At 42.9% G+C, this 19,922-nt stretch overlaps 1 protein-coding gene across 3 annotated transcripts in view; it reads left to right on the top strand.

The window, feature by feature from the left end:
• LOC138282863 (serine/threonine-protein phosphatase 6 regulatory ankyrin repeat subunit B-like) overlaps positions 1 to 19,922 on the top strand; it is a 366,276-nt gene that overhangs the window by 3,901 nt on the left and 342,453 nt on the right. For all 3 annotated transcript variants that reach the window (XM_069220832.1, XM_069220833.1, XM_069220834.1), the window contains exon 2: positions 11,608 to 11,709. In XM_069220832.1, the coding sequence (XP_069076933.1) occupies positions 11,608 to 11,709 (102 nt within the window). The remainder of the gene's footprint in view (positions 1 to 11,607; positions 11,710 to 19,922) is intronic.

Here is a 19,922-nt window from a genome sequence, read left to right as displayed (position 1 = left end):
TGAAGAACGCATACTATACATCTAAGATACAAGATAAATAGTGCATACCAGTACAGAAAGTGACACAGGATGAATAGTTCATATAATACACCTAAGACATAAGATGAATAGCGCATACCATACACCTAAGACACAATATGAATAGTGAATACCAGTACACAAAGTGACAGAGGATGAATAGTTCATACCATACACCTGAGACACAGGATGAGTAGCGTATACCAGTACACAAAGTGACACAGGATGAATTATCCATACCGTACACCTAAGACACATAGTGCATACTGTACACAGACACATAATGAAGAACGCAAACCATACACCTAAGACACAGGATGAAGTGCATACCATACACCTAAGACACAGGATAAATAGTGCATACCAGTACACAAAGTGACACAGGATGAATAGTGCATACCAGTACACAAAGTGACACAGGATGAATAGTCCATACCATACACCTAAGACACAAGATGAATAGTGCATACCGTACACTACGAGACACAGGATGAATAGTGCATACCATACACCTAAGACACAGGAAGAATAGTGCATACCAGTACACAAAGTGAAACAGGATGAATAGTTCATACCATACACCTAAGACACAAGATGAATAGTGCATACCAGTACACAGACACAGGATGAATAGTGGATACCGTACACCAATAGACACAGGATGAAGAGTGCATACCGTACACCAAGAGACACAGGATGAAGAGTGCATACCAGTACACCAAGAGACACAGGAGATACCGTACACAAACCCTGTTGATTGGTTTGGTTGCCGGCTACCCTTGTGTTATTTTTGTATTTACCTGACACCAGTAAGGATGGTGTTCAACGTGCCAGTGTATTTAAAATAGTGTAAATAGAACTAATTTAGAAGTCTCGTATGAATTCTATTTTTGTGCACCTACGTTTTATATACGTGCCCAAAAGTCACATTTGTGCACTATAGTAGGTGCAACATTTACACCCGCAGATTGAACCCAGAACCACAGAAATCCACCAAGTGGCTGGATATTCCAAACCTAAAAGTTTGTGTTTGGGGAAATGAGCATTACAGGTGAGACGCAGGGGGTCGTCCTTGGAAATGGGGATATGTTTTCTGAGCAGGAAAATGGGATTTATGCAAATGATTGTCCCCTTAATTGTTAAACTGACGATTGTGCCTCTGGACAATCTGCAGGCCTAGCATTAAGATAAATAAGTGTATGCCTAGAAATTAAAGGAATATTGCTGATATTTAGGACTCATCAAAGTGAGTAAGCGTGCCAGAACCATAGGTGGAAACCTTCGACTCGTCTCTTATTCTGTGCGTTAGAAGCTTTAAGCACTGTAGACTTCGGTACAAAAAATATATTACCACCTGGTTTTGTCAGTGAGTGACCACTGTGAACTACAGTGGGTCCTCAGTCCACTTCCCGGTGTGGAGCTGTGCAGTCCCCGACTATTACAGCTCTGCATATAAGTATGCTTATTTGTAGTCTCAGCACCGAAGCCAAGCATTAATTGGGGGTCTAGTTTCAACAAGCCTCCCTTTAAGACGGGTACAATACAGACAGGTAAGAAGGAAAGGTCTAATCAGTCCACTGACTCAATATTACCAATGTAACATCAGCACCTAGAAGTGATGCTGTGTGCACTCTACAGCATGCACTCAACCAAATGAGCTGGCTTCCTTGCCTGCCATAGCGTTAGACAGTTTGTTCTGGCCTACCAACATTGTAGATCATTTCATAGTATTTCGTGTATGGTGCCAAATCCAGGATCACAGTAATGGGAAATGCCAGCTATGATGGCAGAGTTTAAGCCGGTGTAACAAAACTTTCACCCAGACCTACTAAGTAAAGGCATTGTGTCATAATGCCGCCGAGGTCTTCAGTAAACCACATCTTGCCGCTGACCCTATACTGCTCAGGTACATTTAAACTGATGAAATCAAAAAGATGAACAAATTGTCCATCGTGCGTATGAGAGAGTGGGATACTTCGTCACAAACGTGATAGATGTGCTGTCTGTCATATCACAAGTACATTATGGGCCCAATTTAAATCTTCGCTCGAAATTTAGAAATGTCCACCAACCCAGCAGGCATGTCTAACATTGGCAGGAAATGCCATACCTGAATCCTACCATTGAGTTGTAAGTTTGATGGTCAACTTTGTCAGCATGATGGAGCAGTATAGCACCTTACAATGTCTTTGGAGATTTAATTTTTGAAAATAAAAAAACCAATGCCCTCCCTCATTATGGGAGTTTCCTTCCATGGTGAAAAGGGCATTGAGCACTTTTCAATGCCGCTTACCGTCAGGGCTTTCCTGGCGGTGACAGGCAGTGAAAATCAGCTAAAATAGATGGGTGGACGTACAGCCAATCCTCTGATGACCCTTACTCCATCAGGCTGTCAGAGAGTTTCACCATAGCAGAGATTGAGTTGTCTCCGCCAACATCAAACCTATGGTCTTCCCAATGTTAAATTGGGTGGGCAGATCATAATATTGGCGGGGAGGGAACTCTGTTGCAGTTCCCTCTTCGCCAACATTTAAATCAGGCCTATAGCAATTTTTAAATGTCTTCTGGCAGTGCAGTTAAGTTGTACCCAAACATACACTTTAAATTTTCTTGCTCACAAAATACCAGTTCTTCATTGTGGGACACTCCTCCAAATAAAATCATTTTTCATTTAATTTTATATGAATCCTTGTTTGGTGCACAAATATCATCTGGTCTTTTTCATAATTTAGCTCTCCCATGTTCATTCCCATGCATCATAATATCATGCCAGGCATGGCCCTCGGAAGTGAGGGCTAGCTTCCAGATCTCAGGTTTGCATGTGTACTTCAGGGATGAGCCAATTTAATAGGAAGGATGCTCACACTATGTCAAGGTTACGCACAATAAACCAGGACAACAACAGTGACAGGTACATTCAGAATAGTGTCAAAGATGCCCCCTTTATGCCAGATTCACTGTTCCCAAAGTGTGACCAAAGTAATTCCAGGAATGTCACTTTGTGGTCAGACAGGTCATAGTATGCCAGGATAAGCATTATTCCAGGCGTGACCACAATAATGACAAGAATTACCTGGGTGACCACAATTACACCAGGTGTGGTGGTAATCATGTGCATGGTGCCCACAAGGAGAGCTGGCAGTAATGGCAGGCATTCCCACACATTATTATTATTATTTAAGATTAAAGAGCACACTACTACCACCGCACAGGCGTCCTGGCACCAAAGGCTCAAAGGCTACAAAATCAACAAACCAGCTGAAAAAGAGGCAGTACTATAAATTGTAAAGCCATATTGTTATTAATTTCCTAAAAGTCAGAAGTTCATCAGTGGCATGAAGAATGAGGGGAAGGCTGTTCCAGAGTCACGTGGCCTGGTAGGAGAAAGCTCTGACACCTGCCCTCACTCTTATGAATTTCAGAAAACTAAGTAAATTGGCAGTGGCAGAGCGCAGGTGTTTGTTTGGACAGTAACTTGCAAATTTCCATTATAAATAGCAAAGGCAGCCAATCCAATCCTTCGAAGGCAACTGTTGCTGAGGTATGAGATGGACAAGATTGTGCTCGTCTAGCCACTGCCATTTAAATACAGCAGAGGCTTTTCAGTAGATATTCTGGAGATCCCAAAAATAAAGTAGTCAAACCTACTCAGATGGCCAACTGCACTACCACAGGCCGGGTGTGGCTAGGTAGATGAAGAAGGATTTTCCACAATATTTTAGTGAGGGAAAAACAGGATAAAGACACTTTATTTACACAGCTTATGAGGGGAAGACACTCATTGATGCAGAGGTTGTTTGGGTGGAATCAGCTGAGAAGGCCAAATATTGTAAAAGGGAAGTGGAGGAGGCCTGCCCGGAGAACAGGACATGGTTTCAGTTTTGTCCGCATTGGCTTTAAGGGAAATGTAACAAAGCCAAGCCATATTGTAAAGCATGCACTGATGGAATACTTCAAAATGAGAGGGTGAGATAGGGTCAAGTGGTTTATTTAGCTGGGTATCATTAGCGTAATTCATAGATTTAATTCCATGTGATTTGGTCAGTTGCACCAGAGGTCTGAGGTAGGTATTGGACAGGATTGGACATGAGTAGGATCCCTAAGAGACTCCGAGGCCAACCAGTTTACACTCAGACCTGAAAGGTGGAAGATGGACAGCTTGAGTTTTCTTTTGCAGAAATGATTGACACCATTCTCAAGGCTGCTCTTCTAGTCCCAATTTCAGATAACCTGGAGATTAGAATGTTATGATGACTGGCATATCTAAATCATAAACTAGACCTAATAATACTAATATGACATGACTGGGATATCAGTTTTAATGTAACTTTATGATGCACTCTGCACTGTTATTTATTTCTGCTTACTGCAATTTTACTAAATTGTGTTTGGTTTTATATGGCCCTTTTCTTGGAGCAATAAGCGCCTGTAGATATAAGACCCTAAATAGGGTCAAAGTATTTCATTGTGCATAGGTTTGGGTGTATGCTCTACATATATACAGTGTACAGCACCAGTTTTATTGGACATATGCACTTTACTCCATCGCTACCACCTTGTTATCCATGGCATTCTGGCATTGGTACGTCCCCGTATGTATGACTTTATTATGTGCTGAGACTGTTCACAGAAATTGGTAAATTGTTCCTTTGAATGCTGATTTGTTCATCTGTAATGATAGAATTTACCTTCATTTTTTAATGTAATTTTGGATGCAAAATATTGATCAGTTTGCTCTTATCATTTTACAACTGGATAAAGATTTTATAAAATATATATATATATATTAGACCGGACAGCCTTAGGGTGGTCATCCCCCAACTTTTTGCCTGCTTTCCTCCATTTTCCTGAACCTGTTTTTGCTGGTTTTAGGACTCTGCGCACTCTACCACTGCTGACCAGTGCTAAAGTGCATGTGCTCTCACCCCTAATCATGGTAACATTGATTCCTACCCAATTGGCATATTTAATGTATCAGTGAGTCCCCAGTAAAGTGAACTACCTGTGCCCAGGGCCTGTAAATTAAATGTTACTAGTGGGCCTGTAGCACTTATTTTGCCACCCACATACGTAGCCCCTTAACCATGTCTCAGGCCTGCCATTGCAAGGCCTGTGTGTGCAGTTACACATCCACTTTGACTTGACATTTAAAACTACTTGCCAAGCCTTAAACTCCCTTTTTCTACATATATGTCACCCCTAAGGTGGGCCCTAGGTTACCGATAGGGCAGGGTGCTATGTAAGTAAAAGGCAGAACATGTACTTATGTGTTTTACATGTCGTGGTAGTGAAAAACTCACCAATTCGTTTTCCAATAATGTGAGGCCTGCTTCTTCCATCAACTAGCATTAGAACTGCCCTCATATACATTTAAGTGGTAGATTCTGATCTGGAAGGAGTACCCCTGTCATGTTTAGTATTGCCAGAATAGTAATAGAAAATCCTGCTTGCTGGTGAAGTTGGATTTAATATTACTATTTTAGAAATGGCAATTTTAGAAAGTGAGCATTTCTCTGCACTTACTTCCACCTGTGCCTTACAGCCCTGTCTCCAATCCACTTCTGGTCTGTGCTGGTTGACAGCTCCCCTTGTGCATTCCACCCAGACACCCACAAACACAGGGCACTCAGTTAAATATGCATTCATCTGCATACTGAAAGGGTCTCCCTCTGCAGGAATGGTGGAAGTGCTGTCCTTAAACTTCAAAGGCCAGTGGCCTGCCCTCACTCAAACGACTGATAACCCCCCACAGGGATCCTGGCAGACAGACTGGGCTGAAAGGGAAACTTGTGCTCTTCAAAACCGCTCTCTGAAGTTTCCCCCACTTAAAAGGCATTTTTGGGTATATAAACTGGTTCTCTCACCCCACCAAATCAGACACTTCTGGTCCTACACTTGGACTCTGTCAGAGAGACTGACTGGCTGCCCAAAGGACTCATCTGGACTGCTTTGCTGAAGGACTGCTTTCCTGCTTGTTGCCCTGCTGCCTGGTGCTCCTGACTCTGCTGGAAGGACTCTGCCTTCCTCTTAATGTGCTCTCCAAAGGGCTTGGATTGAGCTTGCCTCCTGTTTCTGAAGTCTCACGGCCAACAAAGATTTAACTCCTCAAGAAAGTCCTTGTGTGTCGGAAAATGAACGGAACGCCTGCAGAAATCGCCGCAGCGCCTGCCTCGTGGCTGAAATTTCACTGCATCGCCTACCAGGTCGACGCAGTGCCTGCTCCTTCCATCAGCGGATCAATGATTTTCAACACATCGTCCCAGGGCATCAAAATATCCCCGCATCGCAGTGAGGAACCAAGGCTGCACTCATGGACATTGACACATCACCTTGCAGCGTGAAAAGAAACAAGGCTTTGTTTGTGCCGCACCAGAAAATCTGACGCAGAGCCTTATTTTTCAAAGCATCTCCTCCTCTGCTGCTCCCGTGAGTCGTAATTTTTGACTCATCCCAGGTACTGTGTGTTACAAGGATACAATCACTGATTATGAAGGATTAAGACTCATTTAAACCTTTTTTTAAAGTGATATCTGGACATGTGCATATTGGATTTATGTTGTTTTGATCTTATTTTATTCAGATAAATATTATATATTTTTCTAAATCTGTCTGGTGTATTTTTGTGGTGTTTTCACTGTGTTACTGTATGAATTATTGCACAAATACTTTACACATTCCCTTCTAAGTTAAGACTGCCTGCTCTATGCCAAGCAACCAGAGGGTGAGCACAGGATAATTTGGATTGTGTTGCAATTTAGCCTGACTAGGATTATCTTCCCTACTTGGACAGGGTACATACCTCTGCGAACTAGAGACCCAATTTCTAACAAAAAAAAAAAAAAAAAAAATATATATATATATATATATATATGCATGCATAATATCCAAAGGCACATCTCTCGAAGAAAAAGTGCTTACTACAGAACTGCCAGTGCACAATCCAAATTTGTTGGCAAGGAAACAACACCCTACGTGTTTTGGCAGGCCTTGATCATGGGTAGTCTCTGAATCAAAAGTGTGCCATATATATACATCGTGTAATGATCCAAACAACATAAAAACAGATATGAGAATGATACATAGTGGTGTTCTGCAACAAACGCCATCTTGAAATGTGTCGCAATGAGTGAAATGCATCTTAGTTAGATGATCATAGCTCGTCTATAATTGCTTCATAGCATGTTATTGTTAATTCCATTACTCAATAGCATACTTTCAATACTAAACAATCACATAAATACACAAGTAATCCTTGCATGTACTCATTCTAAATGAAAATCGAAAGACAATAAATTACAAACATGCAGTCTTGTAATATGGAACCCAATTGCTGTTAAACTAACAAATTAAGCCACAATATAAAGTGCAAGGCTCAAAACAGGTCTTTTCTATAGTTTTTTTAAAAACTGTTGTTACTAACTTTTTTTCATTTAACTCTTTTGACAGCAATAATAGTCAGTGCATTTGTACGTGAGTACTTAGTGTGCATATCCATTCTACTGTTATGTACAAATTGTAATTGTATTTATATAGAGCTTACTACCCCTGACAAGGCGTCGTAGTGCTTTTCGGCGAGTAGCACGCTACGCTGGAACCCAAGAGGAATTAGTGCCGGATTGGTATAGGGAAATATGAGTACAGTATTAGCATTATTATGAGCTAATTTGAGCAGAGGGTTTGTGAGTTTGTTAGTTGGATTGACTAGAGTAATGGAGGGATAGAGGAGGGTAGAATCCAGAACTGTTAATTGGGAGTTTATAGTAACAGGATGAGGCTTGGGATGAGCAAAGGAGAGACGGAGGAGGATAGAGTCCAGGAAAGAGGTTAGGTAGATCATAGTAGCAGCAGGGGTTTTGGATGAGTCAAAGGTGAGATAAATGAGGGAGAATTTAGTAGCGTTGTTCGGGAGAACAAGGTAGTAAACTGAGGTTTGGGGTGAGCTAGATGCGGGAGAGGAGGGAAGAGCTTAGGCAGGGTTATTTTGGAGATGAAAGTAGTAGAATGGTTTTGGGATGAGTCAGAGTGGGGATGGAAGATAGATTGATAGAGACATAGGGTGATGGGGAGACAGAGTAGAGCTTACGAAAGAATAAAATGTACAGTATTGTTTATTTATTTTTTATTCATATACATATGTGTGTATATATATATATATTTATATATCATTTTTATTTATTTTTTTAATTTAATTTAATTATCTATATTTTTAAATGTTATTTGTAGATTTAATTTTATTTTTATTTATTTTTTCTCTAGTACAGTAGGATAGAGTAATACATAGATATGTAAATACATAGTAAGGGAATTTATGTGCAAGGAATATAATAATGGGTGTAATAATATGAGAAGAAACGTAGTATTGTATAAACACAGACTTTCAAGATTTTTTATATTTAATGTTAGTTAATAAGTGTACTTTTCTAACTTTCATTTATCTTTCCACAATTTTTCAGTAGTGAAATGCTTGCTATTAAATAGTTAAGATAAAATTTGCCAGTGCTTAATTTGTAAATAAAGACGTGCCGGTGCTCAAAGCCCTCCTCTTAAACACGCGGCTGCTGCAATTAAATGTGCGAACATCGAATACTGAGGCAGCGTAATCCTGAAGCCATCTCATCCCTCTTCAATCCATTTAAAGCCACTTCCTGCCCCTTCAGCTCACTCTTGCAGCTTTCTGCTGTCTCCCATTGTGAAGCTTTTTCGTTTTTCTCTTTCTACATCTTTCCCATAGGTGTCTTTTGCTCGCAGTAAATGCTTGAGGCAGAAAAATAAGCACCGGTCCTCAAAAATAAGTGCCGGTGCTCAGCACCAGAAACAACAAGCACAAATTAAGCACTGACATTTGCTCATTGTGATATAAAAAAGAAAGCAAGGAGTCATAAGTATCTAATATAACAACTTATCTAGGAGCTATGCAATGGCCGATGAACATGTTAAGCATAGAATAATATACACATATATATGTATACACACACACACACACATATATATATATATATATATATGCACACACACATACACACACACACACACATATATATATATATATTTTTAACCGTGAGTAAATATACATTTGTTAAACAGGCTTAAAGGGTATGTGTATAATTTATTATTATGAAATAGTAACTATACATACTTCTTAAACTATACATATCTAGATTATACAGATAATAAGATTGTAATTATTCATCAACACAGGCATATGCAGCCCATTGCTGTTTGAATATGGTGGTTATGAAGGAAAGAGCCAACTCTTGAGTAGTCTTATGAAGGCAAGATAGTTATCCATGGATCTTATATTTGGGGTAATTAATTCCATAGTTTGGCTGCTTGAACAGAGAAGGATTTATCACCTATCGTATTTTTCTTGTATGGTGCTTTTTTAAGGCGGGTGCCAATCTTGAGCGGAGTGAGTACAGACTTCAGTGTCACGGCAAGTCTGCTGTTGTCATGTTTCTTGAGAAGCAGCAGATTTTAGAGTCATCAAAACACATATGAACAGGATGGCAGAACAAATGGATAGAGTTCCTTGAAACCGAAAGCACATGTTCAAATTACAACTTGTAATGATCTTAGCCAAACACTAGAAAGCAGGAGTGTGCACAGCAGCATATGCTACAAACACACTTTTTCTTCTATCCCACATGTAGTAGATATCTTGGCACGCTGGGAGTATGGGGTACATAGATCATCAATGCCAAACGTTTTATAGGTTAGCACCACTGTTTGCCTTCCCTCCTAAAGTAATGTCAGAAAACGTTTTACACCGGACAAACCTACATTGGTACTGAGATGCTTATGACAGTGGTTCAATTAGCCTACTGTCATGTCAGTCAAGTAGCAGCACATATATTAAAGTAGCAGGTCACTGCTACAAATTAGTGAACTTTAACTGCTGGACTGTTTATGTACTGTAATGAATGCATTAGCCCCCTCCACGTTGGGCCTCCTGGTTGTAGGGTGTTGACAAGGAGGCTGCACTTCAGTAGGGGCTAGATTATGCCTGGTATATGCAAAGAACAAGCTATGCTCACGGAAAGTATTTTTATCTATGTAGTTGTTGGTGTGCATGCAGCTATGATTACGTCATCTATGTGGAAACATAGATGCTATTAGTGACTATATATGCCCTTTAAAAGTGTGCTAAAGGTGCTGACTGAATGTACATTTTCTATTTAGAAGACTTTATGTAATGTGGAGTGTGTTGGCTCGTGTACTGTGCCGATTGAGCAATAGTGTGAAAGACCACATTACACAAGTTAAGCTTCCTGCTTCAATATTGACCTCCTGTTTTTTACGGCTGAGCGCACAGGCCCTGTTGTAATCTCTCTTTGGGCCCTTAACCACACCCATGTTATGCCCGTCACTTTCATTGGTTTGTGGGCTTGCCTTTTAAAATCCACTTGCTTTCATTAGTGAAAGGCATGCATAGGTCAGGCCTTTTCCGGTGTTTAGCCCTCCTCAAGCGCACCAGCCAACTACTGAAAACTTACGAGGCTCGATGTTTTCAGCCTGATTTCTGCACTACTTTCTCTTTTTATTTTCCTTGTAGCGTGATCGCGCTGGGTTTCACATAGCACAATCGCACTCGGTTTTTTGGTTTTCAATCTCAGTGCGATCGCTCTTGTTTTTTTTGACTCAGTTTGTGTGGCAAGAAACGTTCGGTTAGCAATTTACAACACTAATAGCTCTAACTCGAGCAAATGCGAGACCACTTGTATTGCAAATGCTTGTTGTATTTATGGTTAAGGTGACTTTTGGTACAATGACCTGCACTCCTGAGCCTCACACCTACTGGTTCCTTAATGGAGGTTGGTGTGTAATTAGATTAGAAATAGTGCATAAGTCCACCACTAACTTGACTACATAACGTTGGTGGGCCCCAATGTAGCTGTACTCTTTGTGTTTAAGACTCCCAGCCTAAGACCTTACATATCATATTGTATGAGTAATTGCATGGCCCGAAAGCACCTTGGAAGTAGTGTTTGTGTTATTTGTACTAAACTAACAATTAATCTCAGTCGTAGCGCCCATTATATATATATATAATCAATATATTGGGATCATGCATAGCCCATTACAGTTTGATGTCAGGGCTGAATCACTGGAAAGATAATGGGCTTTGTTACCAAAGTGTATGGCAAAGAGGAGAACTATAGCACTTTTGCTTTGAGTACCAAACCCATAAATAAATACGATAATATGATTATGGACCATAGAACTTCATGCTTCATGATGATTCCTTTTTAGCCCAGAAGTTGCGTAATCCCTTGCATGTCCCACTCAGTACTATTGTTGCACAGCAGATGTGTTGCAATTTGGCGACATGCATTCTTAATAAATCCTCGATTATTCAAAGCTCTGTTCATAATTCTAATCTGATTCATGACAAGACTCAAAATACCAGCAAGATTTACATCATGTATGTCTGCACATTCCATTTTAATGACGAGCCCACTCAATATAGTAATGAAAGCAATAATGACAAGACATTTTATGGTTGGGCCTACTAAGAAGTAACATTGTCAGCTAGGGGCTGTAAAGTGTCACATGACCTGCTGATATTTATCCTGTCCATTTCCTCCTCAGGAGTCAGGTTTGACCCCCTTGATGATTGCAGTGAGAGAGAACCGGCTGTCTATCGCAGAAAAGTTGCTTGAGTTAGGAGCCAGTCTCTGCGACCGCACCAAGGTAATGAATGAATGAATATTGAGTTAGTATTGTCGACATACAGAGAAACTATGCTCCCAAGACCAGCTGCTTCAAAGCGATGATATGTAATGTACAGCATGGAAGCGTAAAGGAAATATAGGGCCTCACTTAGAGTTTGGCAGACAGGGTACTCTGCCAAAAATGTATAAACGTAGCGGAGTAACCTTCCTGCGAAAATGATGGTCTACCTGCTCTGTTATGAGTCCGGCCAATGCTCAGGTTTTTGTCTGTAGTGTCCCTGGGAGCAGACAAGAGCATATACCGTGGACTAATAGCCCGACGGAGCCTTTACTCTTAAGTACCTCAGATCATCTGTCCTATCTAGAGGGAATGGTCCAACATACTTTTTGTCTACTGTTCAGGGCCGCCAGGAAAAGCCTGGAGGTCCCAAACAGAAAAAATTAGTAAAAAAGGTAGAAAACTCCTAGGGCATTAGGGGCTACTAGGTTTGTTTTTTAGTTTTTTTTATTTTACAAAAAATAAACTCCTGCTTTGGACGTTTGTTTCTATAAATCAAAAAATGTGCTGAGTGGCTGCAACAAACATGGCAGCCACTCATCAGACGCCCAGGAAACTTTTAATACCTTCAGAGTAGCTGCAGTGGCGGTGACTCCGCTAAAGCCATAGAGATCTCTGCCAGGCAGGCGGAGGTCTCAGAATATAATAAGCGGAGATTATGACCCCTAGCCCTCTGGCGAACAGTAATAAGCAGGGGCTGCTCCTCTATTACGGCGGATGAGCGTCACCCCCCCCCCGCCAACAGCAGAAGCTGCAAACCTTTCACCACGAAGGAGGAAGGGGTGGGGCCCCGGGGGTGACGAGCACCGAGGGGAGTGCACTGTGCACTTCCCTCAGAGCGCATGTGTGTTTGGCCGGCCGTCTGGGTCCGGCCCAACACACATGCGCTGTAGGCTATCTAACACAGTTGCTGGGTTGGTGAGAGCCTGCAAAGGCTTCCAGTCTGCCTGCAAGCGCCCAGCCAGGGCGCTCCCAGCCAATCCTGACGCTACTCTGAGCAGCATCAGGATTGGCTGCAGGGCAGGCTGGGAGCCTGTGCCTGAGGGAGGAGACGGAGGAGAGGAGCGGCATGGGAGGAGCAGGTAAGTTTTTTTTTTTCAAACTAATTTTAAGACCTGTGTGCCCTCCGCGTGCCGCCCTCAACCCCCACTCATCAGGGAAGCAAGCTGCAACTGGTAATAACCTCCAAACCCACCGAACTCAAAATGTGGGGCATTGTCTATATGATTGAATAAGTTGGTGGGTAAGTGAGTCATTGACAGCATTAGTTCTTAGGTGTTTAAGTCAACAGAGAGTGAATATATCAGCAGATGGGTATACAATTGAGTAATTGAATAAGTTACTAAACATGTAAGTAGCTGAGTGTGATACCACTGAGTATATACGATCATTCTATTATTTAGTGAGCTAATCAGCAAAGCATTCTATTAATATTTGAGTGCATAGTTGGTGTGTAAATAAATGAGTGAATATATGAGCGAATGAATATGTGGGTGAAAACATGCAAATTAATGAGCATGTTAGTAAATGGGTAAGTGATTCAGTAAGGCAGAATGTGAATCTCTGACTGAGTAAGTGTGCAAGCATGGGTATTTATAGGGCACCCCAATCCAAATGCATATTGCAATGCAATCCATTTTAAGAGGGAACGGGGGTACAGCGGAAACCAAGCCATTGTAGTTGATCACATTAAGAGGGCACACCATCTCAGAATTAACACGCACATAACTAATTTGAGTAATGCTAGATACAACAGCCACCATAGAATAGAAACAGCACTTATCTATTCTATTGTGGCATGTTATATTGCAGGGCTTTTGCTGATTTAAGAAACACAGTTCTTGTGCTCAGTACAAGATGGACACATCAGGTCTCAGATAAAGGCTTGCTATTGCTTCCCCCAACAGCATTCACAGCAGGATCCATTTGTTGTATTGTAGGCTCTAGCACATGTCAAATGAAAACTAACACAGTAGTGTATGCTGTGCATGAATTGGTGGCCAAAATAGTTTAGTGTACCAGCGACAATCATCTTAGGGGGTTATTTAAGTCTGGCAGACTGGGTAGTCTGACATAAACGTGTCAGATAGCTCTGTCCACCAAACTGACAGCCCACCCTCTCTATTTGGAGTCAGGTGGACCACCGTGTTTCTGTCAGCTGTGTTCCCTGCTCACTCCACTGGAAGAAACATTACACCAATGGTCCAACAGACTTGAGGCCCTTGATGTAATTACATCACACCGTCCGCTCTGCTTAGTGCAGACCGTCTGATGTACTTTTTTTATGTTTGTGATGGCCAGGGAAAGCCTTGTGGTACAGAGCAGAAAAAAAGAAAAGCATTTGCAATGCAATAAGTCTCGCATTTACTAGAGTTGGAGCCACTGGCATTGTAAATGCATAACTGGACTTTTTTTTGCCACATTAATTGGTCAACCCTGCTGCATATTTTGGTTCTTTCTGCCACATAATTCCAGTGGCCCTGCATATAACTAAAGGGCTAGTAGGCCTACTGGAATATTTTTTCAAACAAGGCCCTCAAAACACAAACTACTCCCAGACGCAAAACATATTTACTTGGCAGTTGGTACAGGCGACATTGCCCGCAGGGCAATGAATAAATAATTGGATTCCAAGAATGCATGCTTACTGGATCACTGTCCCTTTACTGCAGACTGGGGAGTTGAACAAAATACCCATGATTTTTCACACGCTTGAGGAGAGCCACATCATATGATATTAATGATCCTCAGTCTTGAACTGAAATATTAGTTATAAAATTTTGACCATTGTACTGCATATTCAACTGTAGGCTCTCCTCAAGGTTAGTTTTATAAATAAACGCACACACATCTCAAGTTTCACAGACTCAAACATGTGTAGTTCATCTAGTCAGGTTTCTACTTTGTATTCGCAGCTTGTATCATGTTATAAAAATAAAACTACAAATCCCAGAATGCATAGCAGAAACATAAACTATATGAGCAAATCACAGATTGAAATAGGGAGCAGGACAACTCCTCGAATTCTACTCCAAGGGCTGGTTTCCAGCTTGTATCACGTTATAAAAATAAAACTACAAGTTCCAGAATGAATATGTGTGCTAAAAAGAATGTGTACAAAGCAGATCAGAGTGCAAATAATGTACAAATGTTGAAATAACTCTGGCGATTAATGTTCTTTTTTGGAGAGAGAACGTACTTTTGTCTAGTGGAAGTTTGGACTCATTATAAGGTAACAGAGAGGGTTAATCTTGTTTCTGGAGAGAAAACGTACTTTTTTCTAGTGGAAGCCTGGACTCATTATAAAGTAGCAGAGAGGGTTAATGTGCCTGAAGAACATGTGCTAGGCAAATCACAAAGTGCATATAATGTAAAAATGTCAAAATAACTCTGGCGATTTAGGTTCTTTCCGGAGAGAGAGCATGCTTTTGTCTAGTGGAAGCTTGGATTCGTCATAAGGTAGCGCAGAAGGTTAATATACCTGCTGGAAAGAACGTGCACTAAGCAGATCAGAGTGCATATAATGTAAAAATTATACCACCAACCAAGTTCACGCTGTGCGCGCCATGGCAGCCACAGAGCGCAGACAAAAGAAAAAAGTAGTTCGCCCATGTTGAAGTATATTGGCAATCGTGCAATTATCCCTTTAACAGGGTGGGTGTCGAAGGTGGTAACCAAACCTCCCCAGGGTGGGACAAAAGTAAAGCATTTACCAATGACATCAAGTGATTTTTGAAAGGCAAGCCCACAAACAAATTAAAGTGATGGACGTGAGGTGGGTGTGGTTAAAAGCCCACAATACTTACAACAGGTCAAAGCACTCGTGCGCTCGACATAACAAATGACCCCCATACCCAGGGAGAAACCTCCTCGGGTGTCAGGCTCATTAGTATTTAGTTTTACAAAAACAAACTCTTGCTTTAGAAGTTTGTTTTGTAAAACACAAAAGCTTCCTTGGAAATGGTGGCATATAGTGCCTTCAGTGGAGCTGCTGTGGCGGCAGCTCCTGTGAGGGCACGGTATCCCTGCCAGGCTAGGGGAGGTCTATGACATGCAGCAGTCTACCATGGTGGTGGAAGTAAAGACCTCTGCCACCCTGACGGATGGCAGGCTGCCTCCCAAGCACTAAATGTGGGCCTTAGTCTTTTATTCTCGACCTAGCACAAATTTGAATGCATCCAAATATCATTGTCGCTAAACAGGGTAGGACTTGAATGTCCGTCCTCAGAGATAAGGACATTAGAACCCATCCTGCCTGTTCCACTGCTGGGACACAGGACACCACTTCCTGTCCCAAGGATGCAACAGGAAGTGATGGTATCAGGATTGTCACATACCAGTGCAATACAGCATGGTGGTTGACATATTCCACTAGAAGGAGAGAAAGAAATGTCAAAAAAAATACAAGTAGGATAGTCAAGAATAGGTCAGGAGTATACCTGTGTCTGTTCTCATCTGCTTTCCCAGATCCACAGCACTCGTGCTTGGAGGGTAAGGGGTTGTCTCTCCACTCAGGTGAGTGACAGAAGGAAACGCATGGCTTTCAGACTCACACTCAAGCCATATTTATACAGGAATGCCAAGAGTGGATTGTTGCATTCGCTAGCCGTCCCACCTGAAGCAAGTGTGAGAAGGTAGCCTCTTTCTAGCCTTGTTACCCCCACTTTTGGCCTGTTTGTGAGTGTATGTCAGGGTGTTTGTCACTGTTTTCACTGTCTCACTGGGATCCTGATAGCCAGGCCTCAGTGCTCATAGTGAAAACACTATGTTTTCAGTATGTTTGTTATGTGTCACTGGGATCCTGCTGGTCAGGACCCCAGTGCTCATAGGTTTGTGGCCTATATGTATGTGTCACTGGGACCCTGTCACACAGGGCCCCAGTGCTCATAGGTGTGCATGTATATGTTCCCTGTGTGGTGCCTAACTGTCTCACTGAGGCTCTGCTAACCAGAACCTCAGTGGTTATGCTCTCTCATTACTTTTAAATTGTCACTAACAGGCTAGTGACCAATTTTACTAATTTACATTGGCTTACTGGAACACCCTTATAATTCCCTAGTATATGGTACTGAGGTACCCAGGGTATTGGGATTCCAGGAGATCCCTATGGGCTGCAGCATTTCTTTTGCCACCCATAGGGAGCTCTGACAATTATTACACAGGCCTGCCACTGCAGCCTGAGTGGAATAACGTCCACGTTATTTCACAGCCATTTTACACTGCACTTAAGTAACTTATAAGTCACCTATATGTCTAACCTTTACCTGGTAAAGGTTAGGTGCAAAGTTACTTAGTGTGAGGGCACCCTGGCACTAGCCAAGGTGCCCCCACATTGTTCAGAGCCAATTCCCTGAACTTTGTGAGTGCGGGGACACCATTACACGCGTGCACTACATATAGGTCACTACCTATATGTAGCTTCACCATGGTAACTCCGAATATGGCCATGTAACATGTCTATGATCATGGAATTGCCCCCTCTATGCCATCCTGGCATTGTTGGTACAATTCCATGATCCCAGTGGTCTGTAGCACAGACCCTGGTACTGCCAAACTGCCCTTCCTGGGGTTTCACTGCAGCTGCTGCTGCTGCCAACCCCTCAGACAGGCATCTGCCCTCCTGGGGTCCAGCCAGGCCTGGCCCAGGATGGCAGAACAAAGAACTTCCTCTAACAGAGGGTGTGACACCCTCTCCCTTTGGAAAATGGTGTGAAGGCAGGGGAGGAGTAGCCTCCCCCAGCCTCTGGAAATGCTTTGTTGGGCACAGAGGTGCCCAATTCTGCATAAGCCAGTCTACACCGGTTCAGGGACCCCTTAGCCCCTGCTCTGGCGCGAAACTGGACAAAGGAAAGGGGAGTGACCACTCCCCTGACCTGCACCTCCCCTGGGAGGTGTCCAGAGCTCCTCCAGTGTGCTCCAGACCTCTGCCATCTTGGAAACAGAGGTGCTGCTGGCACACTGGACTGCTCTGAGTGGCCAGTGCCACCAGGTGACGTCAGAGACTCCTGCTGATAGGCTCCTTCAGGTGTTAGTAGCCTATCCTCTCTCCTAGGTAGCCAAACCCTCTTTTCTGGCTATTTAGGGTCTCTGTCTCTGGGGAAACGTTAGATAACGAATGCATGAGCTCAGCCGAGTTCCTCTGCATCTCCCTCTTCACCTTCTGATAAGGAATCGACCGCTGACCGCGCTGGAAGCCTGCAAACCTGCAACATAGTAGCAAAGACGACTACTGCAACTCTGTAACGCTGATCCTGCCGCCTTCTCGACTGTTTTCCTGCTTGTGCATGCTGTGGGGGTAGTCTGTCTCCTCTCTGCACCAGAAGCTCCGAAGAAATCTCCCGTGGGTCGACGGAATCTTCCCCCTGCAACCGCAGGCACCAAAAAGCTGCATTACCGGTCCCTTGGGTCTCCTCTCAGCATGACGAGCGAGGTCCCTCGAATCCAGCGACACCGTCCAAGTGACCCCCACAGTCCAGTGACTCTTCAGCCCAAGTTTGGTGGAGGTAAGTCCTTGCCTCACCTCGCTGGGCTGCATTGCTGGGAACCGCGACTTTGCAAGCTACTCCGGCCCCTGTGCACTTCCGGCGGAAATCCTTCGTGCACAGCCAAGCCTGGGTCCACGGCACTCTAACCTGCATTGCACGACTTTCTAAGTTGGTCTCCGGCGACGTGGGACTCCTTTGTGCAACTTCGGCGAGCACCGTTTCACGCATCCTCGTAGTGCCTGTTTCTGGCACTTCTCCGGGTGCTACCTGCTTCAGTGAGGGCTCTTTGTCTTGCTCGACGTCCCCTCTCTCTGCAGGTCCAATTTGCGACCTCCTGGTCCCTGCTGGGCCCCAGCAGCGTCCAAAAACGCCAAACACACGATTTGCGTGTAGCAAGGCTTGTTGGCGTCCATCCGGCGGGAAAACACTTCTGCACGACTCTCCAAGGCGTGGGGGATCCATCCTCCAAAGGGGAAGTCTCTAGCCCTTGTCGTTCCTGCAGTATTCACAGTTCTTCAGCCTAGTAAGAGCTTCTTTGCACCAACCGCTGGCATTTCTTGGGCATCTGCCCATCTCCGAGCTGCTTGTGACTTTTGGACTTGGTCCCCTTGTTCCACAGGTACCCTCAGTCAGGAATCCATCGTTGTTGCATTGCTGATTTGTGTTTTCCTTGCATTTTCCCTCTAACACGACTATTTTGTCCTTAGGGGAACTTTAGTGCACTTTGCACTCACTTTTCAGGGTCTTGGGGAGGGTTATTTTGCTAACTCTCACTATTTTCTAATAGTCCCAGCGACCCTCTACAAGGTCACATAGGTTTGGGGTCCATTCGTGGTTCGCATTCCACTTCTGGAGTATATGGTTTGTGTTGCCCCTATCCCTATGTTTCCCCATTGCATCCTATTGTAACTATACATTGTTTGCACTGTTTTCTAAGACTATACTGCATATTTTTGCTATTGTGTATATATATCTTGTGTATATTTCCTATCCTCTCACTGAGGGTACACTCTAAGATACTTTGGCATATTGTCATAAAAATAAAGTACCTTTATTTTTAGTATAACTGTGTATTGTGTTTTCTTATGATATTGTGCATATGACACTAAGTGGTACTGTAGTAGCTTCACACGTCTCCTAGTTCAGCCTGAGCTGCTTTGCTAAGCTACCATTATCTATCAGCCTAAGCTGCTAGACACCCTATACACTAATAAGGGATAACTGGGCCTGGTGCAAGGTGCAAGTACCCCTTGGTACTCACTACAAGCCAGTCCAGCCTCCTACAGCAAGCACACCCCATCCCTGATTAGAGGTGGGGGAGCCAACAAATTAACAGGGAGAGAGCCAGAGCCCGAGGCAAGGGTCAGGCTTGGCTCTTAGACCCACGTGCATGAGCCAAGCCCTGAAAATGTTTGCTATATAAGTCATACAACAAACATCATGTAAAATATGATAAAGTCTCTTCAAAAAAGTGTATTTCTTCAACATGTGGAAGCTTTGACATTAGTTCGTCACATTATAGCACTGTAGTGAGAAGTATTAAAAGTGATAGTTTTTAAATATGATAAATTAGTGAACTAAGAGGCAAGGCAGTTGTCATGTAAATCCTATACTTGCCCCAGATTATTATAGACCTACACTACAGTCTATTAAAACAGGATATGTTTAGTACAAATGGAATTTGGAACT

This window comes from Pleurodeles waltl, chromosome 2_2 (assembly GCF_031143425.1).
Source record: "Pleurodeles waltl isolate 20211129_DDA chromosome 2_2, aPleWal1.hap1.20221129, whole genome shotgun sequence".
In the NCBI taxonomy this organism is placed as follows: Eukaryota; Metazoa; Chordata; class Amphibia; order Caudata; family Salamandridae; genus Pleurodeles; species Pleurodeles waltl.
Note: the sequence above shows the minus strand (reverse complement) of the source record. Positions and strands in the feature narration are given on the sequence as shown.